The sequence below is a fragment of the Pinus tabuliformis genome, chromosome 4_2 (assembly GCF_031772625.1).
Source record: "Pinus tabuliformis cultivar Carrire ecotype Pingquan chromosome 4_2, CPIR1, whole genome shotgun sequence".
In the NCBI taxonomy this organism is placed as follows: Eukaryota; Viridiplantae; Streptophyta; class Pinopsida; order Pinales; family Pinaceae; genus Pinus; species Pinus tabuliformis.
Genome location: NC_142304.1, coordinates 1037563871 through 1037583922, shown reverse-complemented (window position 1 = coordinate 1037583922; position 20052 = coordinate 1037563871). Strand labels below are relative to the sequence as shown.

Genomic DNA, 20052 nt, shown 5'->3' with positions numbered 1-20052 from the left:
TAAGAGGGGTCGTTGGAAGGCCAAAATGAGTCCTCTAAGTGCGATGATGAAGAGGAGGGCTCCATAATCATGATCAAGGGGGTGGCTCGTTGATTTCCAAGCAAAACATCTTGTGGTGCTCCCAAGTGGTTGTGGGGCACAATTAATGGTCTCATGGGTCTCCAGTGGCTCAATAACAAGTCGATGCTCCATCAGTGAGGGCTAGAAGATGATACATGCCCTCCCATGTCTCTCTGGATGAGACAAAACCCCATCTGGGCCTTGGATCAGCTACCAAGTGTTGGGTGCAAATGTGTGGCTGGCTGGGCAACATGGTCCAAGTGCATCATCATCTTTGTATGGCTAGGGCATGAACAAGCAATGTGTGGTGTTGAAGAAGCCCATGATGTGGAAATCAATGCTCTGTTGTGGTGGAGGCCCATGGCTCTCAATGCTCACCATACAAGTGCCATTATGACCCTCTAGAGGGCTTGGATCTCGTATAGGGAGGCCAAGTCCAATATGAAGACCCACCTGCAATCCTGTATAAGATCTAATGTGTCTCCTCACCTTCCAATATAACAATTCATTAGTGCAATTGAGTAAATAAGCTTGCTAATCAAGGGCACAAGTGGACACTTCATAGTGGCATGATGGTCTTTAAAAAGTACAGGTGTTACTTTTCTCGACAAAGAGATGTTAATAAAGGACCCTATTAGGTGGTTTCAACCTCTAATGGAATGACAAGTCCATGGTACATCCATCAAATGGCAGGTGTCATGTGAAATGATGACGGAACGGAGGGAAGCCCACATCATGGTATATGAATGTAGGAGGGAGCAATCATGGTACATGAGTTACCCCGGCCTTTGTTTTTCCACCCTTCTTCATATGCCTTTTGCCTTTTATTGATTTTTCTTCATTTTACCACTCGGGGCTCCAAGGGATGAGAGCATGATGTGTATGATGAAGCAATGAATACCCCTTAAGGTTTGGCAATTCATCACCCACCAGGGTGTTGATTTATGTTAGCATCGGATGTGCTCTAAGCCTCAAAATTTGCAGGGAGGCTAGGACACATGTACTCCATAATACCCAGAAATAGTTTTGGGAAATTCCACCCGGAGACAGTTTTATTAAAATAATTAATTATTTTTAAAGGGTGCCTAAGTCTAAACTTAGGAAATTAAAATAATTAAGGGGTATTAATTAAAATGGGGGTGAAACTTCTAGAAAAATATGAGGATCAAGCCAAAATGATCTGAGCCATTGATTAGAATCTAACTTGGGTCGTTGATTGATCAACGAGAGGGATTATAAGAAGAGGCTTGACGGGCATTTGGTAAACACATTGAATGAGAGATCAGAGATCGACTTTCTCAAGAGAGCAATGCAGCAGTTGTCAGAGAAGTGATCAAGGTGATTTCTTACAGTGAGAGGCAGGGATAGTTTCCGAAGGAAGTTTTCCTGATACGGAGAGTACAAGGCAGAGAGGGAAGAAAGACGTCAAGAGAGGTTGACGCAAGGCCACACAAAGCTACACTATGTCAGCGCAGAGCTTCAAAGGGAGATCGAAATTTTGCTAAGGAACAGTCGGGATCTAGTGCTGGAGCCGAGGTGTGAGACCGGGAGGCCAGAGGGCTGAAGTTTCCATCCAACAAAGGATCAAGAGGAGGTGTAGCTCAGTCCCAGCAGAAGTGATGCAGTGACTGCGTGGGTGTGACGCAGTACTGCGCAGAGGCAGCACAGATCAGTGTCGGATCTTCCAATGACAGGGTGAGATCATCTCACTACCTTTTTGCGCAGTTAGATCTCTATATGGGATTGCCAGTTTGGGCATCCGAAGAATTGTATTCACAAAACTACTACATAATAATACAAACCCTCAACTGCTGCACCAGTTTTCCCACATTGGGTTTTTCCGGGGACATTTGTCCCAAAACAACGGTGTCACTTATGTTGTGTATTTCTTCTTGCTCAATTCTTGTTTCCGCATATAATTTAATTAGTGAAGGTTGCAATGTATTGGTTTCGATATTTACCGTAGAGCACAGTAAATAATTTGTTCAGTTATTTAACAAATAGAAGAAACTTAATCAATTGTTGCAATAGGATTCGGATTTCTGAATTTTCACATGGTATCAGAGGGTAGGTGAAGCAAGAGAGCAAACCGAAAGAGCCCAGCAGGAGGGAGATCAAAGTGTTGCATAGGCAGCAAATCAAATCCCCAGAGGGATTGCGCAGTCCAAACTAGGAGGGCAAGATTCTTGAGGAAAATCTCTCTCTAAGTGAGTTGATAGAGAGGTAAGATTTCCAGTTCGTGATTTGTCAGTGGCAGAGGGAGCAGCGCAGCAGCAGATCCAGTGCTAAGTGGGCTTCTTGTGGGACACAATTTTTTGCAGTGGTTACTGGGGCAGAAAAACATCAGAAGAAGGAAGGAGACACTTTTGAGGGAATTTCTTCCTCAGAGAATTCCTAGCCAGGGAATTTGATTTCTCAAGTGCTGAGCAGCAGTAGAGAGGAGCAGATTTACTAACTCCAACAGGGAGTGCGTAGGCCAGCCTAGCAGCTGCGTAGAAGAGAGAGGAGGCAGTTCGACATTTTGTTGGTAGAGATGGCAACTAATGGGTTGAGAGATCAAGATCAGTTGGACGGAGCATCCAACTATGTGATTTGGAAGGCTAGAATCTCCTGCCTTCTGGATGAGCATAATCTCAAAGCCTATGTCGACAGTATGGTAGCTGAACCTGCAGATGCGGATCCAGATGGAGTGAGGGATCACGTTGTATGTCACATTGTTGGCAAAGGGACTGCCAAAGAGATGTGGGATGCCTTGGCTACGTTATATCAGGGATCTTCCGAGTAGCAAAAGATGTACTTGGAGGAGAAGATGAGATCCATGAGGAGGCAGAAGGGGGAACGCATTGATTTGTTCTAATCGAAGCTTCAAGAGGTCCGAGACTCATTGGCAGTTGTAGGATCAACGCCTCAGCCTACTGAGATGGTGAGGTTGGCCCTGAATTCAGTGTCAGAAGAATGGCAAGTGTTTGTCCAGAGTATCCTGAGCAAAAAGAGATTGTCAGATTGGGAATGAATGTGAGCCACTCTTCAGCAGGAAGAGATGAGGCGAGACTTAGTCAAGTGCAAACTTGATAGCAGCAGCAGAAGTGGGACGAAGCCCAAGGAGGAGTAAGAGAATGCAACCCTTGCATCAAAGGGGCGACAGGAGTAGCGGAAGTGGAAGAAGGACGTCTTGAAGATCAAATGTTTCTGGTCTGGTGAATTTGGTCACTACGCTACATAGTGTCGTCTCACGAAGAAGGACAAAGACGAGAAACATGATCCAAACGCTACAACTGCAAAGATCAAGGAGGAGTAGTTTGCCATGGTTGCCCAGATACCTCCAGGGGAGAGGTGGGGTAATCTCGTACTATAGTTCGAAAGAACTGCAGATGGGCAGGATCCTTGAGGAGTCCACTTCTTGGATCAATACCTTGCTACGAGAGCCCATATCAAAAGTAGCAGGATGGACTAGTGTCAATTGCTGCAGAGAAGTGTCGGAGTGACACTTGCAGTGGTTTCAGAGGGTCAGCTCAGAGACTAGCAGCAGCCAAAACTCCAACAACAGATGCATCATGCTGAACACTTGTTCAGTGTTTTGGGTGCTTTTCCATTGTTGTTGCAACAGCAGCAGTTGGAGAGGGTTGCAATGCAAATGCAGCGTTGGTAGTGGCAGGGCCAGCAGCAGCACAGATGCGGCATTTGCGCAGTAGTTGGTGGGCAGAGATGTCAGACATCAACAACGCAGAGGGAGATGTTACAAGGTCAAAGTGATGCTTCAGCAGATTGCATTACTAGAGCACATTCCTCGCTAAGAGTGAGTGTTGATTTCTGGTAGCATTAGATGTGCTCTAAGCCTCACAATTTGCAGGGAGGCTAGGACACATGTACTCCACAATACCCAGAAATCGTTTTCAGAAATTCCACCTGAAAACAATTTTATTAAAATAATTAATTATTTTTAATGGGTGCCTAAGTCTAAACTTAGGAAGATTTTTTTTGGAGAGATGGCCATCGCTGAGGTTTTCTCCTGCGCTGGTAACGAAACCACAGTCATTGCGGTCGTTGGCGGAGGCGATGCAGGGCTAGCCACAGCCACTACCCTACACTGGACCGGCCTCAAGAGCGTGCGCTCTGATGATTATCGAACTGCCGGCACGGGCTTGGCTATGCGGCCTAACGCCTGGGAAATATCTGAAGCCCCTGACATAGCAGATAACCCTCGCCCAAATCATCATCTGCTTGATGGGCAAAATGTATCAGAGGCGGATCTGGAAGCGAAGCTCGCCAAGAGGCATGAGATCAGAAATCTGCACACAAAAACGGCTTTTGGGTTCAAAATCCACCGCGGAGGCGGAAAATCGTCAGGGTTTGGCTTTATCGCTCACGCCAACATTGTCCCTCCCCTCGCGACTTCTGCATGCAAGGACGGGGGACTGAGGGATGCAGATCTGACCCACCACAAAACCGCATGGCCCAAACTCAGCAGATCTAGGACGGATCTACCCGATCTGAGCTCCAATCTCTGCAGATCTAGGTCGGATCTAACTGCCCAAGAACCCAGGCGGCAGATCGGAGGACATTCGCATCGATTTAACAGAGGGTTAGCAGACTGCGTCGTGCAAATGGGAGATCGCCCCAACAGGAGCCCTGATCTGGAAAACTGCTCATCAGATCGGGCCAAATATTGCAGATCCGGGGTGGATCTATCCGATCTGCCCAGATCCAGGCAGAAGATAGATGGAAGTCCGCCAGATCCAGAAATCCAATCCGAAAAACTGGACTTGGTCAAGGTAGACTCAGCGGATCTGAAGCAAATCTTTATCAGATCAACAGAAGGCAGACACGTTTGCGTGCAGATCTGGAAACGGATGAGTGTATTGGAGTTAAAAAAAGAGATCCAGGACAAACTGGGAATTCCAGTTGCATTACAAAATCTATTATTTTCAGGGCTCTGCTTACAGGATCAACACACACTCCAGCACTATAGGGTTGCAAAGGACTCAACTATCATCCTCAATCTCCGATTGCGAGGTGGATCCAAGGGAGCTTCCTCAAAACCTACAGGTACCTATCGCGATGCAGCCAAAGGGAAAGAACCTCTAAAGGGGAAAGAATCTACAGCTGCTAATGTACCTCCAGGGCAGTATATCGTGGATCAATCGCCAGAGAGCCCCTCCATCTCCCTGGATTTACCAGAGGTAAATTACATATTCTCAGATTTACAAAAAAATGATGTTATTTGTAGATTTAACGGCTTTTGGCCTAGAACTGATGCATTATACCAATGGATCCACACGGTTTGGACAAAAAACTGCCAAATACACCTATGCTCTAAGGGCTTCTTCATAGTAACTTTCCACTTAGAAGAAGAAAAGGAAAAAATTCTCAATCAAGGGCCATGGTTCTGGGGCAGTGCGGGACTTTTTGTTACCCCATGGTTCCCGGAGTTTGATGCCAACACTATGGTGGTATCAAGGATGCCAGTATGGGTTAGGCTGCATAACCTCCCGATACATTTTTGGCACTCCAAAGCCTTAATAGTTATTGGGAATACCCTCGGGAGAATGTTAAAGATTGATACAGAGAGACATATAAAGGGAATCTTTACTTTTGCTAGAATATGTGTCGAGGTAGATCTTAGCCAAGGATTACCTGAAAGCATCATTCTGAACTTCAACAATTCACAGTGGAAACAATCTCTGGACTATGAGAATACAGCTTTCAGATGCAGGGGATGTCAACAAACAGGTCATCTGTACAATGCATGTAAAAGCCTCAACAAGAGCAAGCCACAACAAAGGAAGCCCAAAGGATGGCAGAATATAGATGATGTCGTAAAGAAGAGAGTTCCGGAAAAGAAAGCCCCTCCAATATCAGAAGACGAAGAATCAGAAGCAGAAGAGGATGATACCATCAAAGAGGAAGTTGAAACAGGGAATCAGAAGGAAAACATATCAGACAACAAGGCTCCACAGTTTCATCCAAATCAGGCAGAGAAGATAAACGATGACCAGAACATGGGAGGGATAAAACGGTACCACCAATCAGACACATCAGATTCAGACAAGGAATCAGGCTCGCAGAAAGCTGAAACACAGTTAGTCATAGCCTCGATCGAGCCCACCCAAGGAGAGTGGCGCAAGGTCGAAAAGAAAAAAGGAAGAAAAACCTGAAGCGTGAGCCTTACTCACATATGTATATTCAGTTTTTCTTGCTTTCACTTCTTTCTCTCTCTCTCTCTTTTCTCTTCTCATCATTTTTTGCACGTTAGTCATGTAACGTTGCGTCGGGTGCCATGGCACTGGAGCCCATTGGGCAGCTTATGGAAATGCATCATGCATCTGCAATTGTAACTTTTCATTTTTTAATAAAAGGTTACAGATTTTTCCACTGGAAAAAAAAAAAAAAAAAAAAAAAAAAAAAAAAAAAAAGTCTAAACTTAGGAAATTAAAATAATTAAGGGGTATTAATTAAACTGGAGGTGAAACTTCTAAAAGAAGACGAGGATCAAGCCAAAATGATCTGAGCCATTGATTAGAATCTAACATGGGTCGTTGATTGATCAACGAGTGGATTATAAGAAGAGGCTTGATGAGCATTTGGAAAACACATCGAGTGAGAGATCAAAGATCGATTTTCTCAAGAGAGCAGCGCAGCAGTTGTCGGAGAAGTGATCAAGGTGATTTCTTGCAGTGAGGGATAGGGATAGTTTCCGGACGAAGTTTTCCTGATCTAGAGAGTACAAGGCAAAGAGGGTAGAAAGACGTCCAGAGACGCTGACGCAAGGCCACGCAGAGCTACGTTGTGGCAGCGCAAAGCTTCAGAGGGAGATCGAAATTTTGCTGAGGAACAGTCAGGATCTAGTGTCGGAGCCGGGGTGTGAAACTAGGAGGCAAGAGGGCTGAAGTTTCTAGCTGGCAGAGGATCGAGAGGAGGTGCAGCCCAGTCCCAACAGCAATGGCGTAGTGGCTGCGTGGGTGTGACGCAATACTGCGCAGAGGGTCATCTCCAGCGCAGACTGGTGCTGGATCTTCTAATGATAGTGTAAGATCATCTCACTACCTTTTTGCCCAGTTAGATCTCTATATAGTATTGCCAGTTTGGGCATCCGAAGAATTGTATTCAGAAAACCACTGCTTAATAATACAAACCCTCAGTTGTTACATCGTTTTCCCACATTGGGTTTTTTCGGGGACATTTATCCAAAAACAACGGTGTCACTTGTGTTGTGTATTTCTTCTTGCTCAGTTCTTGTTTCCGCATATAATTTAATTAGTGAAGGTTGCAATGTATTGGTTCCGATATTTACCGTAGAACACAGTAAATAATGTGTTCAATTATTTAACAAATAGAAGAAACTTAATCAGTTGTTGCAATAGGATTCAGATTTCTGAATTTTCACACAGGCGTTGACACAATCATGGGTTCCTTAATGATGCAGGGGGCACTCATAGGGGCCCAAGGAACCAGGGTGATGGCCATAATGATAGGGGGTAAAGCTCATGTCTCGCTTTTTTCCACGAGCTAAATTCTTTTGTCCCAACCATCTTTTGCATTTTTTGGCACATTTCCTGTTGTATGTGTCCATATTATGCTTTTATCTTTTTTTGTTAGCCGCATCAACCTCTTGGGTATCGTTCCAAGCCCGACCCAAGGTGTGGACAAGAGGAGGGGGTAGCTAACACCTTGTGGACCTAATTGACAAATGTGGATGGTTGGACCCAAATGGGAAAATGTGAAAAATGGCTTGTAATGAGCAGAGGGGAATAAGACATATGGTGTTGAGAAGCAGGACCACGGAACCAAAATCAAGGTTTCCCATGTAGTGCCACTCCTAAAGCTAATAGCTCATAGAGGAGATCTTGCGAGACTAGGATCCAAGATTAACCCCCAAGATGAGGTAAGGGAACAAGAGTACAAGTCAAAGTTCGTTCTTTCTGTTGAATCCCCCCATTAATCCATGCCCAAATGTTCCCAAGAAAAGCAAGCATAAACACCCAATTACATAATGAAAAATCATACCTTTGGGGTTGGATGGCCCACCTTCAAACATATGATCATAACAAATGAGTGAGGGCACACAATGGCTAGCTCAAGTGGCAAAGAATAGTAGCACATCACGCTATCAGGTGGTTGCAAGGAGCTACTGGCTATTGGCTTAATTCTCCTATAGCACTCACCCATAGGTGGTGGGTAACAGGGTTGATGCACTGCTTTCTGGGGTTAGAGGTGTGGCAAATAGAGGGAGAGATTTTCCTTTAGCAAGGGAAACACACAATTGGGATATTGAAGCATTTCAAGATGGAGGATAGCAGACCCATGGCTACGCCACTTGTGACAGCTGGAAGAATATCGATACTTCCAAATTATAAGGAATGGACCCTACCTTGTATAGATAGTTGATTGGCTCTCATGTATTTGGTCAAAACCAGGCCAGACATTTGTTCTACAGTGAACACACTTGGTCAATTTATGGTAGAACCTATTACCACACAATCTAGCAGGGCCCTAAGAGGGGAAAACCTAACGGACAACTACTAGACTAAGTGACAACAATGGGACAATGACCCACTGTCACCTCAGTCAAGGTCCCCTGCTCTTTACAGACTTTTACCAATGGGAGGAGTCCCGATAAGAACAGAATCACTTAGAATGAATAAATCAATGATTTAGGTGTGATATGATTCCACAAGGCCCATTCAAGGAGAGACACAATAATGGCTCAATGCTTCAAGGAAGCTAAACGCTCTCCAAGAAAGGCCTAGGAGGAGATCAAGAATTAGGGTTTGAGATTTATGATTATAATATGTATTCCTAGGATCAAGACTCCAAGTGATTGGATAAGACCTCTCAAAGAAGCTTAATGTGATGTTTTAACATTTCAAAGGGGCTCTTTGCTTCCTTTGAGAGACCTAGGAAAGACGTGCACTAGACCTAGGGTTTTATGAATAATCATGGGAAGAAATACTTCCAAGGTACTCGCTAAGTCAAAGCAAGGGAGGAGAAAGGGCTTCTCATAATTTATTCCAATGAATACTAGACTCAAACAACCCTCAAAGAAGTCTCCAAGGTGAGGTAAAAATACCTAGGTTTTTCCTTTTGGAGTGGTACCTAGGGAAAGAGATTTTATGGATGAAACTCAAGCGGATGCCCACCAAACTTGGAGCGTAGGTAGCCTAGACCCTAAGCTTGATGTGAGGAAACTCGAATTCCCAGAAAATCACCTCACTAAAATTTCGCTGCAAGCCATAGACTTCCGCCCTACCTTTAGGGGACTGAAATTTAGGACGAAAAAAATATGGAGAAGAGAAGAGTTGATCACCAAAATTCTTGGACTAGTGCCTAGTCCTTTGGGCTATGGAGTGTTAGATCATTTAAGATTAGCCAAAACCATCCTTAAGAAGGCTACAAATTGATGCCCTAAAAACCAACCTTTAACATTTACCCACTCAAGGTTTATGGAGTTTTATGGAAGAAAGACAAAATTTCATCCACTAGGAACATTCATCATTTTCCATACAATGAGTAACATATGCAATTGCCAGCCAAGAAGCTTTCCAAAAAATGATTTTCAACAATCAATTCCATACATTAGACATCATTCCAAGAAAATATTCAACATGATCATGTTAAGCCAGTCGGGGTATGCTAGTCCAAGTACATCATCTAGCGTATAATGTGGGGCAATGAACAAACTGATGAAGGTGTTGAGGGTGCCCATGGCAAGAAATGATGCTCTAACACATGATGGAGTCCCATGCCTCTAAATGTATCCCCTAGGAGTGTCAATATGATCCTGTGGTGGGCTTGGGCCCCAGTTAAGTTGCCCAGCCCATGCTGAAACCACCTACCAATTACATATAAGATAATGCACTTCCTCACCATCAGGTACAATAATTCATTAATGCATCTAAGTGAACCAAGCTTGTTAATCAAGGGCACATTAAGACTTCATAATGGGCTTCCTTCCAAATTTGGGGCTTTAAGCTTGTAATAGTGTTACCTCCCTAGGTAGGAGTGGCTAATAAACAACCCTATTTGGTGTTACCAGTCCCTAAAGGGAAAGACAGGTTCAAAATACATCCTTCAATTGATAGGGCTCATGTGAATAGTGATGAGGTGGATAGGGACACAAGGGTCTCAAAGCCAAATGACATGGGTTCAAGGATGGTAATGATGAAGGATGTCCACATATTTAGGTGTATGGATGTAGGAAGGAACAATCGTGGATACATGACTCATGATTTACCCCAGACTTTGTTTTTCCACCCTTCTTCATTTTCCTTTTGCATTTTCTTGATTTTTCTTTGTATTACTACTCAGGGCTCCAAGAGATGAGAGCATGTTGTGTATGATATAAGTAGTTATTACCCCCTTAAGGTGGGTCAATTCACTGCCCACCAGGGGTTGGGACATGCATGGATTCCTTAATAATGTGGGAGCACTCATAGGGTCCTAGGAACCAAGGTAATGGCTATAATGATAAGGGGTTGGGCTCATGTTTGGCTTTTTCCCACGTGATATTTTAATGTCCCAACCATATTTTGCATTTTATAATATTCTTTCTTTTTTTTCTTGCCTGTGGCCATGATATGCTTTTAACTTTTTTTAAGCTGCATCAACCTCTAGGGCAACATTGTTAGGCCCAACCCAAACATGTGGATAAGGGGAGGGGATGTACCAGTGCCTTATGGACCTAGTGGTCATGCGGACCCAGAGAGAAAAAATGATGAAATGGTGCTTGTAATGTGCCGAGTGGAGTGAAAAATGAGAAATGGTAAAACGGGATTGTGCTACCAAAATCAGGGTTTCCCAAGTAGTGCCTTGACTAAAGCTGTAAACCAATAGGGGAAATCCCACGGGACTAGGACTGAGGATTAACCCCCCATTTAAAGTGAGGGAACAAGACTACAGTCAAAACTCTTCCTTCTTCCAAGTCACCCAATAATCCATGCCCAAAGTGCCCAAGGAAAAACAAGCATAAGCACCAGATTGCACAATGAAAAACATACCTTTAGGATTGGATTGCCCACCTTCAAACATATGCTCTTGATAGATGGGCAAGGGGGGCATACAACTGGCTCAAGGAGCGGGAGATCAAATGGCACAAGACTACAGTCAAAACTCTTCCTTCTTCCAAAGTCACCCAATAATCCATGCCCAAAGTGCCCAAGGAAAAACAAGCATAAGCACCAGATTGCACAATGAGAAACATACCTTTAGGATTGGATTGCCCACCTTCAAACATATGCTCTTGATAGATGGGCAAGGGGGGCATACAACTTGCTCAAGGAGCGGGAGATCAAATGCAACAATACATTGACTACACTGGTGGCTGTCAGGGGCTACTGGTTGTCTGCTGAAGACAAATCTACAAGAAAAATTCTCCTATGAGGTCACCCACTTTTGGTGGGTAACAGAGCCTAAGCGAGTTCACTGGGTAGTTGCAAAGCATCTTTCGATATATCGTTGAGGCACAGTTGAGTAGGGGTTGAGGTACACTCAGCCGGATGGAGTGAAGCCAGAGGGGTACACCGATGTGGATTGGGCAGAAAATACAGCTGACAGGAAGAGCACTTATGGGTGCAGTTTCAATCTGGGATTAGGGGTAGTCTCTTAGTACAGAAGGAAAAAAAGGCCAATTGCGTTGAGTTCTGCAGAGGCCGAGTAAATGGCTACTAGTATGGCAGCATGTGAGGCTATTTGGCTTCAAAAATTCCTTGCTGGGTTTTTTCATCAAGAGATGGATCCCACTATCATTCATTGTGATAATTAAAGTTGTATTAAACCCTCTGAGAATCCAATATTGCATGACAAGTCAAAGCATATTGAGATCAACTACCACTTCATTAGAGATTGTGTACAGAAGGGGACAATAAAGTTGCAGTACATTCCCACAGACAAGCAGGTAGCAAACATCTTGACAAAAGCCTTGATGAAGGGAAAATTTGTATTCTTCAGGGATAAGTTAGGTGTCGTGCAGAACTCTTTCCTCGTTAAGAGGGAGTGTTGAGATTGTAGCTTGGTAGGTGATTATGCATGGATCAAGTGCCATGACATGCAGCAAGTCACCTTTATTATCTCCTAAGACAATTAATTAATGAATTTCCTAAGTTAAGACTTTAGATTTTTTTATTTAGCAGTTGGCTACCTTTTTATAAAAGGGAAAATAAATCAACAACAGATAAAGTCATAGTCGTTGATCTCAGTGAGTCGAGATCTAATATCAATCGTTGAGATAAGGGATTGATATTTTTAATAGCAAGTTTGAGCCAAAGGAGATGCACAATTGATTTGGCACAAGTTGGGATTCAGTGGAGAGCAATATTTGGCAATGAGAGAGAGAAAAGGCTAGATCGAACTAGCTAGAGCAAGATCAGGGCAAAGCGAGATCAAATGCTAGGTCGTGCGTGTGGGTGAGAGGGTTGAGATCTTTTGTTGGGTATTTGCCAGAGCAAATTCTTGTGTAATTGTTGTAAAAAATATTTCTCGTGAAGCTGAATAAGAAGCCCAACGTTTGCTAGATTTCCCCACACTAGGGTCTCCAGGGTATATCTGTGTTATTCTCAGTTGCACGTGATTGGTTTTGAATACTTTTGTTTCTATTGTTTATTTGGTTAAAAAACCCAGAATATTTATTGTTACAAATCAGATTAGAAAGCATTGTTTACTTCAGATCCATGATTATTTGTTGAGACAGTGAATTTGTAACTAGGTTTAAAGAAATTAACATAATGTCCACACATTCCCAAGATTAAGTCAATAAGTCTCAAAAATATATCAATTAATAATGTCAATGTGGAAGTGCCTAAGGCATCTCCTAAAAAGGGAAAATTCAAAATAATAAAATAATAAAACAAAGGGGTCCATAGGCAATGAATAAGATATAGATAATCTGTAGATGGAAAGCAAGAAATAACTCCTAGAGCAAAGAAGGCTGGATTGACCCAAAGGGTTAACCATAGGCAATGAAAAAGATATAGATAATGTGTAGATGGGAAGGAAGGAAGAACTCCTATAGCAAAGAAGGTTGGATAGATCACAATAGAGGCTAAGAAGAAAATTAGATCAGTATCTGCATGAGAATCAAATGAGAAGCTTGTAACCTTGTCTACCATCGCGAATGCACCAATGCTAACCCAGATGATGTCTTCTAGAAAATGGCTTGGGCTAAAGGCCCAATTTGGATTGCCATAAGGGATATTTAGTTCACGTCACCAAACTTTTCCTAACATCCAATGGCGATGGATCCCTAGTGGAAGAGAGAACCTTAATGATAGTGTTTCTATAAGATCTAAGCTAGGAGTGGTCCATGTGGTGAAATTAATTCCATATATTCAATCTTGTCACCCACAGCAAGCAATCAATCTCTTATATATTTTTTAGTCTGGTTAGGTGAGCTGTGACAAAATCACCTTCTGCCATCCTCAAACTACACAAATAGTTTCTCCAATAAAGAACCCAAGTTGTGAGTGCCATACAAGGCCTTCAGTGCATCCCAAGTTTCTTCGGAGGTCTTTCAATCTTGAATGTGGAAAAATTCAAAAATATCATCTAAAAATTGACACTTGCTAATGAATGCGAGAGTTTACCTCTCTCTGTCATCATAGTCTTCTTGTTTATCTCAATAAAGTTTAAGCATTAGGTCTCTGTTCCTACCATCAAAACTAGCCCATAATTTTCTAAAACTATAACATTTTTTCTTTGATTTTAAATTTTCAGCTTTGAAATTCCCCAGCCATGGACGAATATAGCAAATTAAAACTTGTTTATTCCCTTCTAGAAAATTAAAACAAAACGTTTCCAGAAGAGTACAGTAAAAACTATTAAAACTTTTAAAGAAGATTCTGCTCACTGAAAAGTAACATATAATCCTTGGAACCAACACAAATGTGTAGAACTTTTTTTTCTAAATATTGCGCTTTGTGAGACTTTTCAATTACAGTGTTCCATTTGTAAAATTCACTGTCAACAAGCAAAAGAATGGCAGGGACATGGTCACACAGGAAATGAGGCGATGACCAAAAGATCAATAAGACTGTGTTCGCCACCTTGTCTAAACATATGGGAGGTTAAAATAGCGTTTTATTACTGAACAGCTGATGGCTTTAGAAAAGTATTGAAAGTCGTTAATTCCCAAACAACTGCAGGTAAATCAATGAAGGCTTCAATAAACTATGCTAACATTTCCCAATTAGGGAAAGAAGAAAAAAATCTGTGGCAATCATCTCCAGACTCCCATGGCTCCGAAGAAGTGGCCAAATGTTAGAGACAAGTTGTCATCATAGCCGTAGCCATGTTTGGCTTCAGGATAAATATTCTACGTAACAGCTTAACACATATAAGCTGTACATAATGTTATGCAAATAACAGAAGTGACAAAAATAATAAAATAAAATAAAATATTTGCCACAGGTTTATGCTAGTAAATGTATAACTTGTGGAGAAAGATGGTAAATACTTGTGAAGTATTGAATCGTTAACAAATTTTTATATCCCCCATGGCTAAATGACAGGATAAAGACATGAAATATTAATCAATTAACCAATTTGTATATCCGACATGACTAAATGACAGCAGAAAGACAGTAACGGCCCATGAAATATCGAACAATTAACAAATTTATAGATCACACATGGCTAAATGTCATAACAGTCAATAATCAAAAAATGTTGTCATTACCAATTTTGTATATCTCCCATGATTGAATGGCAGTAGGAACAGAGTAAAGAGTCACAAAGAACTGAGTAGCCAGTAAAGATTCATGAAATATTAAGTACTGAAAAAATTTGTATATTTCCTGTGGGTAGGTGAAGAGTGACAGACAGTAAAGACTCGTGAAACATTGAATAATTCACGAATTTGTATCTCCCATGGCTAATAGAGAGAATAAAGACAGTAGAGACTCGTGAAATATTGACTCGCTATCAAATTTGTATATCCCCCATTGCTAAATGACATGAGAAAGTAAAAATTCACGACATTCTGACTAATGAGCAAATTTGTATATATCATGTGGTTAATTTGCAGGAGAAAGTCAGTAAAGGCTCACAAAATATTGAGTATTTAACTCATTTGTGTATGCCCCGTGGCTAACTGAGAGGGAAAAGAGAGTAAAGACTCGTGGAATGTTTAAAAATTAACAAATTTGCGTATCTCTCACGTCTAAATGAAATGTGAAAGTAAAAACTCATGAAGTTTTGACTAATCAACAGATTTGTGTATGTCCAGTGGCTAAATCACATGACAGTAAAAAAATCATGAAATATTAAGTGGCTAAATCACATGACAGTAAAAAATCATGAAATATTAAGTGATTAACAAATCTCCTGTGGAAATGACAGGAGAAATCAAGGCTGCTTGGGAGCGGGGAGCGAAAGCGAGATGCGGGAACAGGGAGCGACATTTTCAAAAGCTCTCATTAGAGATCATTAGCGATATTTTTATATAATATATATTTTTATATATTTTGATGCATATATGTCAACAAAAGCATGTCAAAATACATCAATAAATAGGTTCTAGATGGCATCTAGCGTCCAAAAAAATCATGCTACTCAAATAACTACATATCATCAAAATCATTGCCTATCTTGGGATCTTTATCATTAGTATCACCCTCTAAGCATTAACATAAGACAGAAAAAATGTAGCATGTCAAGTCAAGATTTTGTTTGAGTGATGGGTACATTTTTAGTAGGGTCATGATAGAGGAATTCGACAAACAATGTCACTAACATCAAGGTACATACAGGGCATGGTGCTCTTGATTAAATACGAGTTCCATGACAAAATCCAAGATTCCAATAGAAACATTGCAATCCCCCAATCTGAAAAACTGATAAATTTGCTGGATTTTGAGTGAGATCTGAAATTCTACTTTCTCCATATAAAATCCAATGAGGTCGAAACCACTCTCAAACATCCTCAGTAATTTCATGGTAATGTCAAAAATTTAAGTAAAAATGGCATCACTGTTATTTTAATAATTTAACATTGCCATGAATTGTGTATCAATACTAGGGCCATAGGCTTGAATGTTAGGTTACCCCACTCAAAAATTCTTGTTTCTTTGAAAAAAAATTGTGTTGTGTTTGGGACGCCTTTGAAAAAAAAAATTGAAAGAAAGCCAGGGAGCCAAAAAATGCGGATCGCTCCAAGCTTCGGGAGCGTATTCCAGGAGGGGGGCGCTCCCCATAGCCCTGGGAGAAATACAGTAAAGACTCGTGAAATATTGAGTAATTAATTCGTACATCTTCCAGGGGCAATGAGAGGAGAAAGACCATAAAGACTTGTGAAATATTGAGTAATTAACAAACTTCTGTCTCCCATGACTGACTGAGAAGAGAAAAAGACAGGAAAACCTCGTGAAATGTTGAGTAATTAACAAATTTCTATATCTCCCATGCCTAAATGACAGGAAATAGTAAAGATTAATGAAATATTGAGTAATTAATAATTTTTCATATCTCGAGTGGCTAAACGACACGAGAAAGTAAAGACTCATGAAATATTGAGTCATTAGCAAATTTGTATATATCCCGTGACTAACTGACAAGCCAATAAAGACTCGTGAAATATTGAGTAATGAACAAAATTGTATATCTCCTATAGCTAAACGACAGGAGAGACACTTGTAAATTATTGATTAAATAACATATTTGTATATCCCCGTGGCTAAACGACAGGAAAAACAGTAAAGACTCATGAAATATTGAGTAATTAACAAAATTGTATTTATTCCATGGCTAAATGACGGGAGAAAGACAATAAAGACTCGTGAAATATTGAGTTACTAACAAATTTGTAATCTCCCATGGCTAGCTTACAGGGGAAGCTTACAGGGGAAGAATGGTAAAAGTTCGCGAAAAATAATGTAACTGGTTATTATTCCTAAGGCCAAATTTCAGGAGGAAGCACGGAACATTCGGTTGAATGGTATTAATTAAAAGGTCAGTCATATTTGTGCCCTCACAAAGAATCTGACCTGGTTCTTGCAGGTTTTTTCTTTGGCAAGGATGGGTAACATGGTCAATTCCCTTGGAGGCAACGAATTTAAAGCCAGCTAATAGACCGCCACTAGTTCAATCCTCGGCGGCTCTAGAAACTCTGTGGGCAACCGAGGTTACAAGTTCTATTTCCGTGGACTCCAAAACCAAAGACTCCGCACCCTAGCCCCCAGGGTCATCTATGACTTGAATGATTCCCCGCCAGATTTCACTATTATATTGTAGAATGAACAAGCTGGACCAAGAAGCATACCAGTCCGAGAGAGCTTCTGATGTACTTTGTTGATTTTCTGAAGGATGACTTCCTGCTCGCTTCTGAGAAGGTCCAGGACCTTGAGATTCTCGTTTGCAGTGTCGTAAACAGCCATATTTGGGACAATCCACCTCCGAGGCCAGCTTCCTGCTCTATTCCGTCACAAATGCAGCATCTCTGTAGCATAAAACGTCTCTATATATAGACCGACCTTCACTTTGACAGCAAGAAGTGTCGGCATGTGCTTTAAAGCCAGCCGGTGATATGTCGTAGGTGGGGAGATCTTCCATTTGTCTTATTAGGTGATGAAAATAATTGACCATAACATGATTGGTTCTAACTGGTCATGACGCAAAATAAAAACTTGTACGTCGTATAATCAGTCACTCACGTGTCATAACATCATTGGTCAAGGGTTTGGCAACAACATGTGGAATATGATGCAAGTGATACATTGGATATGGAAACTCCTATTTCATAGATCATAGAAAAGTAAACGCTTCCTGACATGCAAGGCAGATAGCTTTCGCCCTCTGAGTGACAGCACGCGAATCGAGATAGCAGCCTGGAGAGAGAGGGCGAAAGCTATCTGCCTTGCATGTCAGACAGCATTTACTTTTCTATGGTCTATGAAATAGGAGTTTCCCATTGGATATCATCTACACTGGGGATGGGGAGGGCGCATAGATTAAATTTCGATTGTTTTTAAAACTACTTCATTTCATTCTTTGTTTTTTTGGTTTTTTTTAATTATATACAGTGATGTGTTTTATTTAAAAAAATAAATAGGGAATATAATGGAAGTGATATATTCGGTAGGAAATGAAATGATATTTTAATATTTATTTGATTAAAAATAGTTTATGGCATTATTATTTTATGTTTTTCGCTTTTTGCATTATAGAGTTGTTGTCTATTGATTTTATGAAGAGGTGAAAGTGAAAATTAGAACCTCAAGTATTTCAGAAAGTTTTAGAAGTGAGATTGGAGTCAAGCAAGGTTGCCCTTTATCCCCTACTCTTTTTGGTTTATATATTGATAAACTGGAAGAGTGGTTAAATCTACAAGGTGGAGATGGTGTTCGGTTGGGGGAGTTTGTGATAAAGCTTATTTTATATGCTGATGATATTGTATTGATTTCTAAATCAGCGCATGGATAGCAAATGCACCTATATGCTTTTGAGCATTTTTGTAGAGCACTCACGATGCAAACCAAAACTAGCGAGACCAAAATAATGATTTTATCTAATAAAAGGAAGCAGAGTCGGCATACTTTCTTCTTTGAATGCAACCTTCTTGAAGAAGTAAATGAGTACAAGTACCTTGGGATTGATTTCAACAACAAACTTAATTGGGAGGACTGCAGAAAGAAGATAATTTTAGGAGGGTGGAAAGCATTATATGCTCTTCAAAACAGATGTAGAGAGGCAGAGTTATGGGATTAGAAAACGATTAAAGTGTTTTTTGGACTCCTAGTTTGTCCAGTGATGCTATATGTGTGTGAATTGTAGGCTAGCAACACTCCCGCCTCAAATTGGAAACAAATTGAGAAAATCAAAAAACGCTTGATCATGAGCAAATTCAAAATAAAAAGTCCAATACCTTATGAGATGATAATGAGTGAAACAGGAGAAACTCCCATCGAAGCAATTGCTATGCTGCATGTCATAAGATATCTAAAAAGAATTGAGCAAATGGAGTAGGTAGATGGCCTAAAGTTATCTTCAATGAAAGGATGAGTGAAAGAAAGAAAACATGGATGAAACAAAACTACACATGGATGCAAAAATGGAATATCTATCTCAATGTTAAAGAATTTTGTTATGGAGAAGTTCTGTAAAAGGATATGGGGAAAAGAGTTGGCTAGAAAGAAGAAGTACTACATTGAGAAACTCAACCCTACATGTGATCTACAACAAAAAGAGTTCGTTGGAGCTAGCATTTCGTGGAGGGAAAAGGTTCTTATTGCTCAATTAAGGACCTACTCGCATCAACTTCGTTGTGAAACAGGACGGTGGAAAAGGCCTAAAGAAGCTTGGGAAGAATGAGTGTATACATTTTGCACGTTTAGAGCAGTGGAATCGGAAAAACATTTCATTTTGGAATGTGATGCATTCAAAGGCATCAGAGAAAGTTATGGAAATATGTTAGCATCGATTTATTGGCATTATCTTTTCAACGAGGGGATTGTTGGAAGGTTGGGCCAACTCATCATCAATTTGAATAAGAAAATTATTGAATTGCAAAAGGCGAAAAACAAGGAACTAATGGTCTTATAGACTATTTTTAGTCTCATGGACCTTAAAATATCATTTCATTATTCAAATTGTTGATGAGCTAGCTCAACTTCCAACAATCCCCGCTGAAAAAACAATGCCCAAAAAGCGAGGGAAGACAAAGGTGAAGAGATTAAATTTCAATGGTGATTAAACTTTTTTTATAATTATGTAATTTATAAATTTAGATTAAATTTCAATGGTAATTAAACCTCTTTTTATAGTTATGTAATTTATAAATTTTTATTTTTAATGTTTACACATTAACATTAATAGTTATGTAATTTATAAATTTTTATTTTTAATGTTTACACATTAAATGTATTAATGGTAAAATTAACATATTTAAGATGAAATTAATGTTTATTATGTAATAGATTGTGGTGATGTTGTTAATTATGAGATTGGGATTTAAATAAATACTTAATTTATTTAATTTTTATTTTGAAATTTTGTATTTGATTTTTATTA

General features: G+C 40.5%; 1 protein-coding gene across 2 annotated transcripts in view; it reads right to left on the bottom strand.

Annotated features, from left to right (window-relative positions):
* The window catches only part of LOC149173159 (SAGA-associated factor 29 homolog A-like), a 384042-nt gene extending 366525 nt beyond the window's left edge, over window positions 1–17517 (bottom strand). The window contains exon 1 of one of the 2 annotated variants that reach the window (XM_089424522.1): window positions 17306–17517. In XM_089424522.1, the coding sequence (XP_089280648.1) occupies window positions 17306–17420 (115 nt within the window). In that variant the 5' untranslated portion in view covers window positions 17421–17517. The remainder of the gene's footprint in view (window positions 1–17305) is intronic. The other variant, XM_089424523.1, reaches the window with a different exon arrangement.
* Window positions 17518–20052: the final 2535 nt, after the last annotated feature.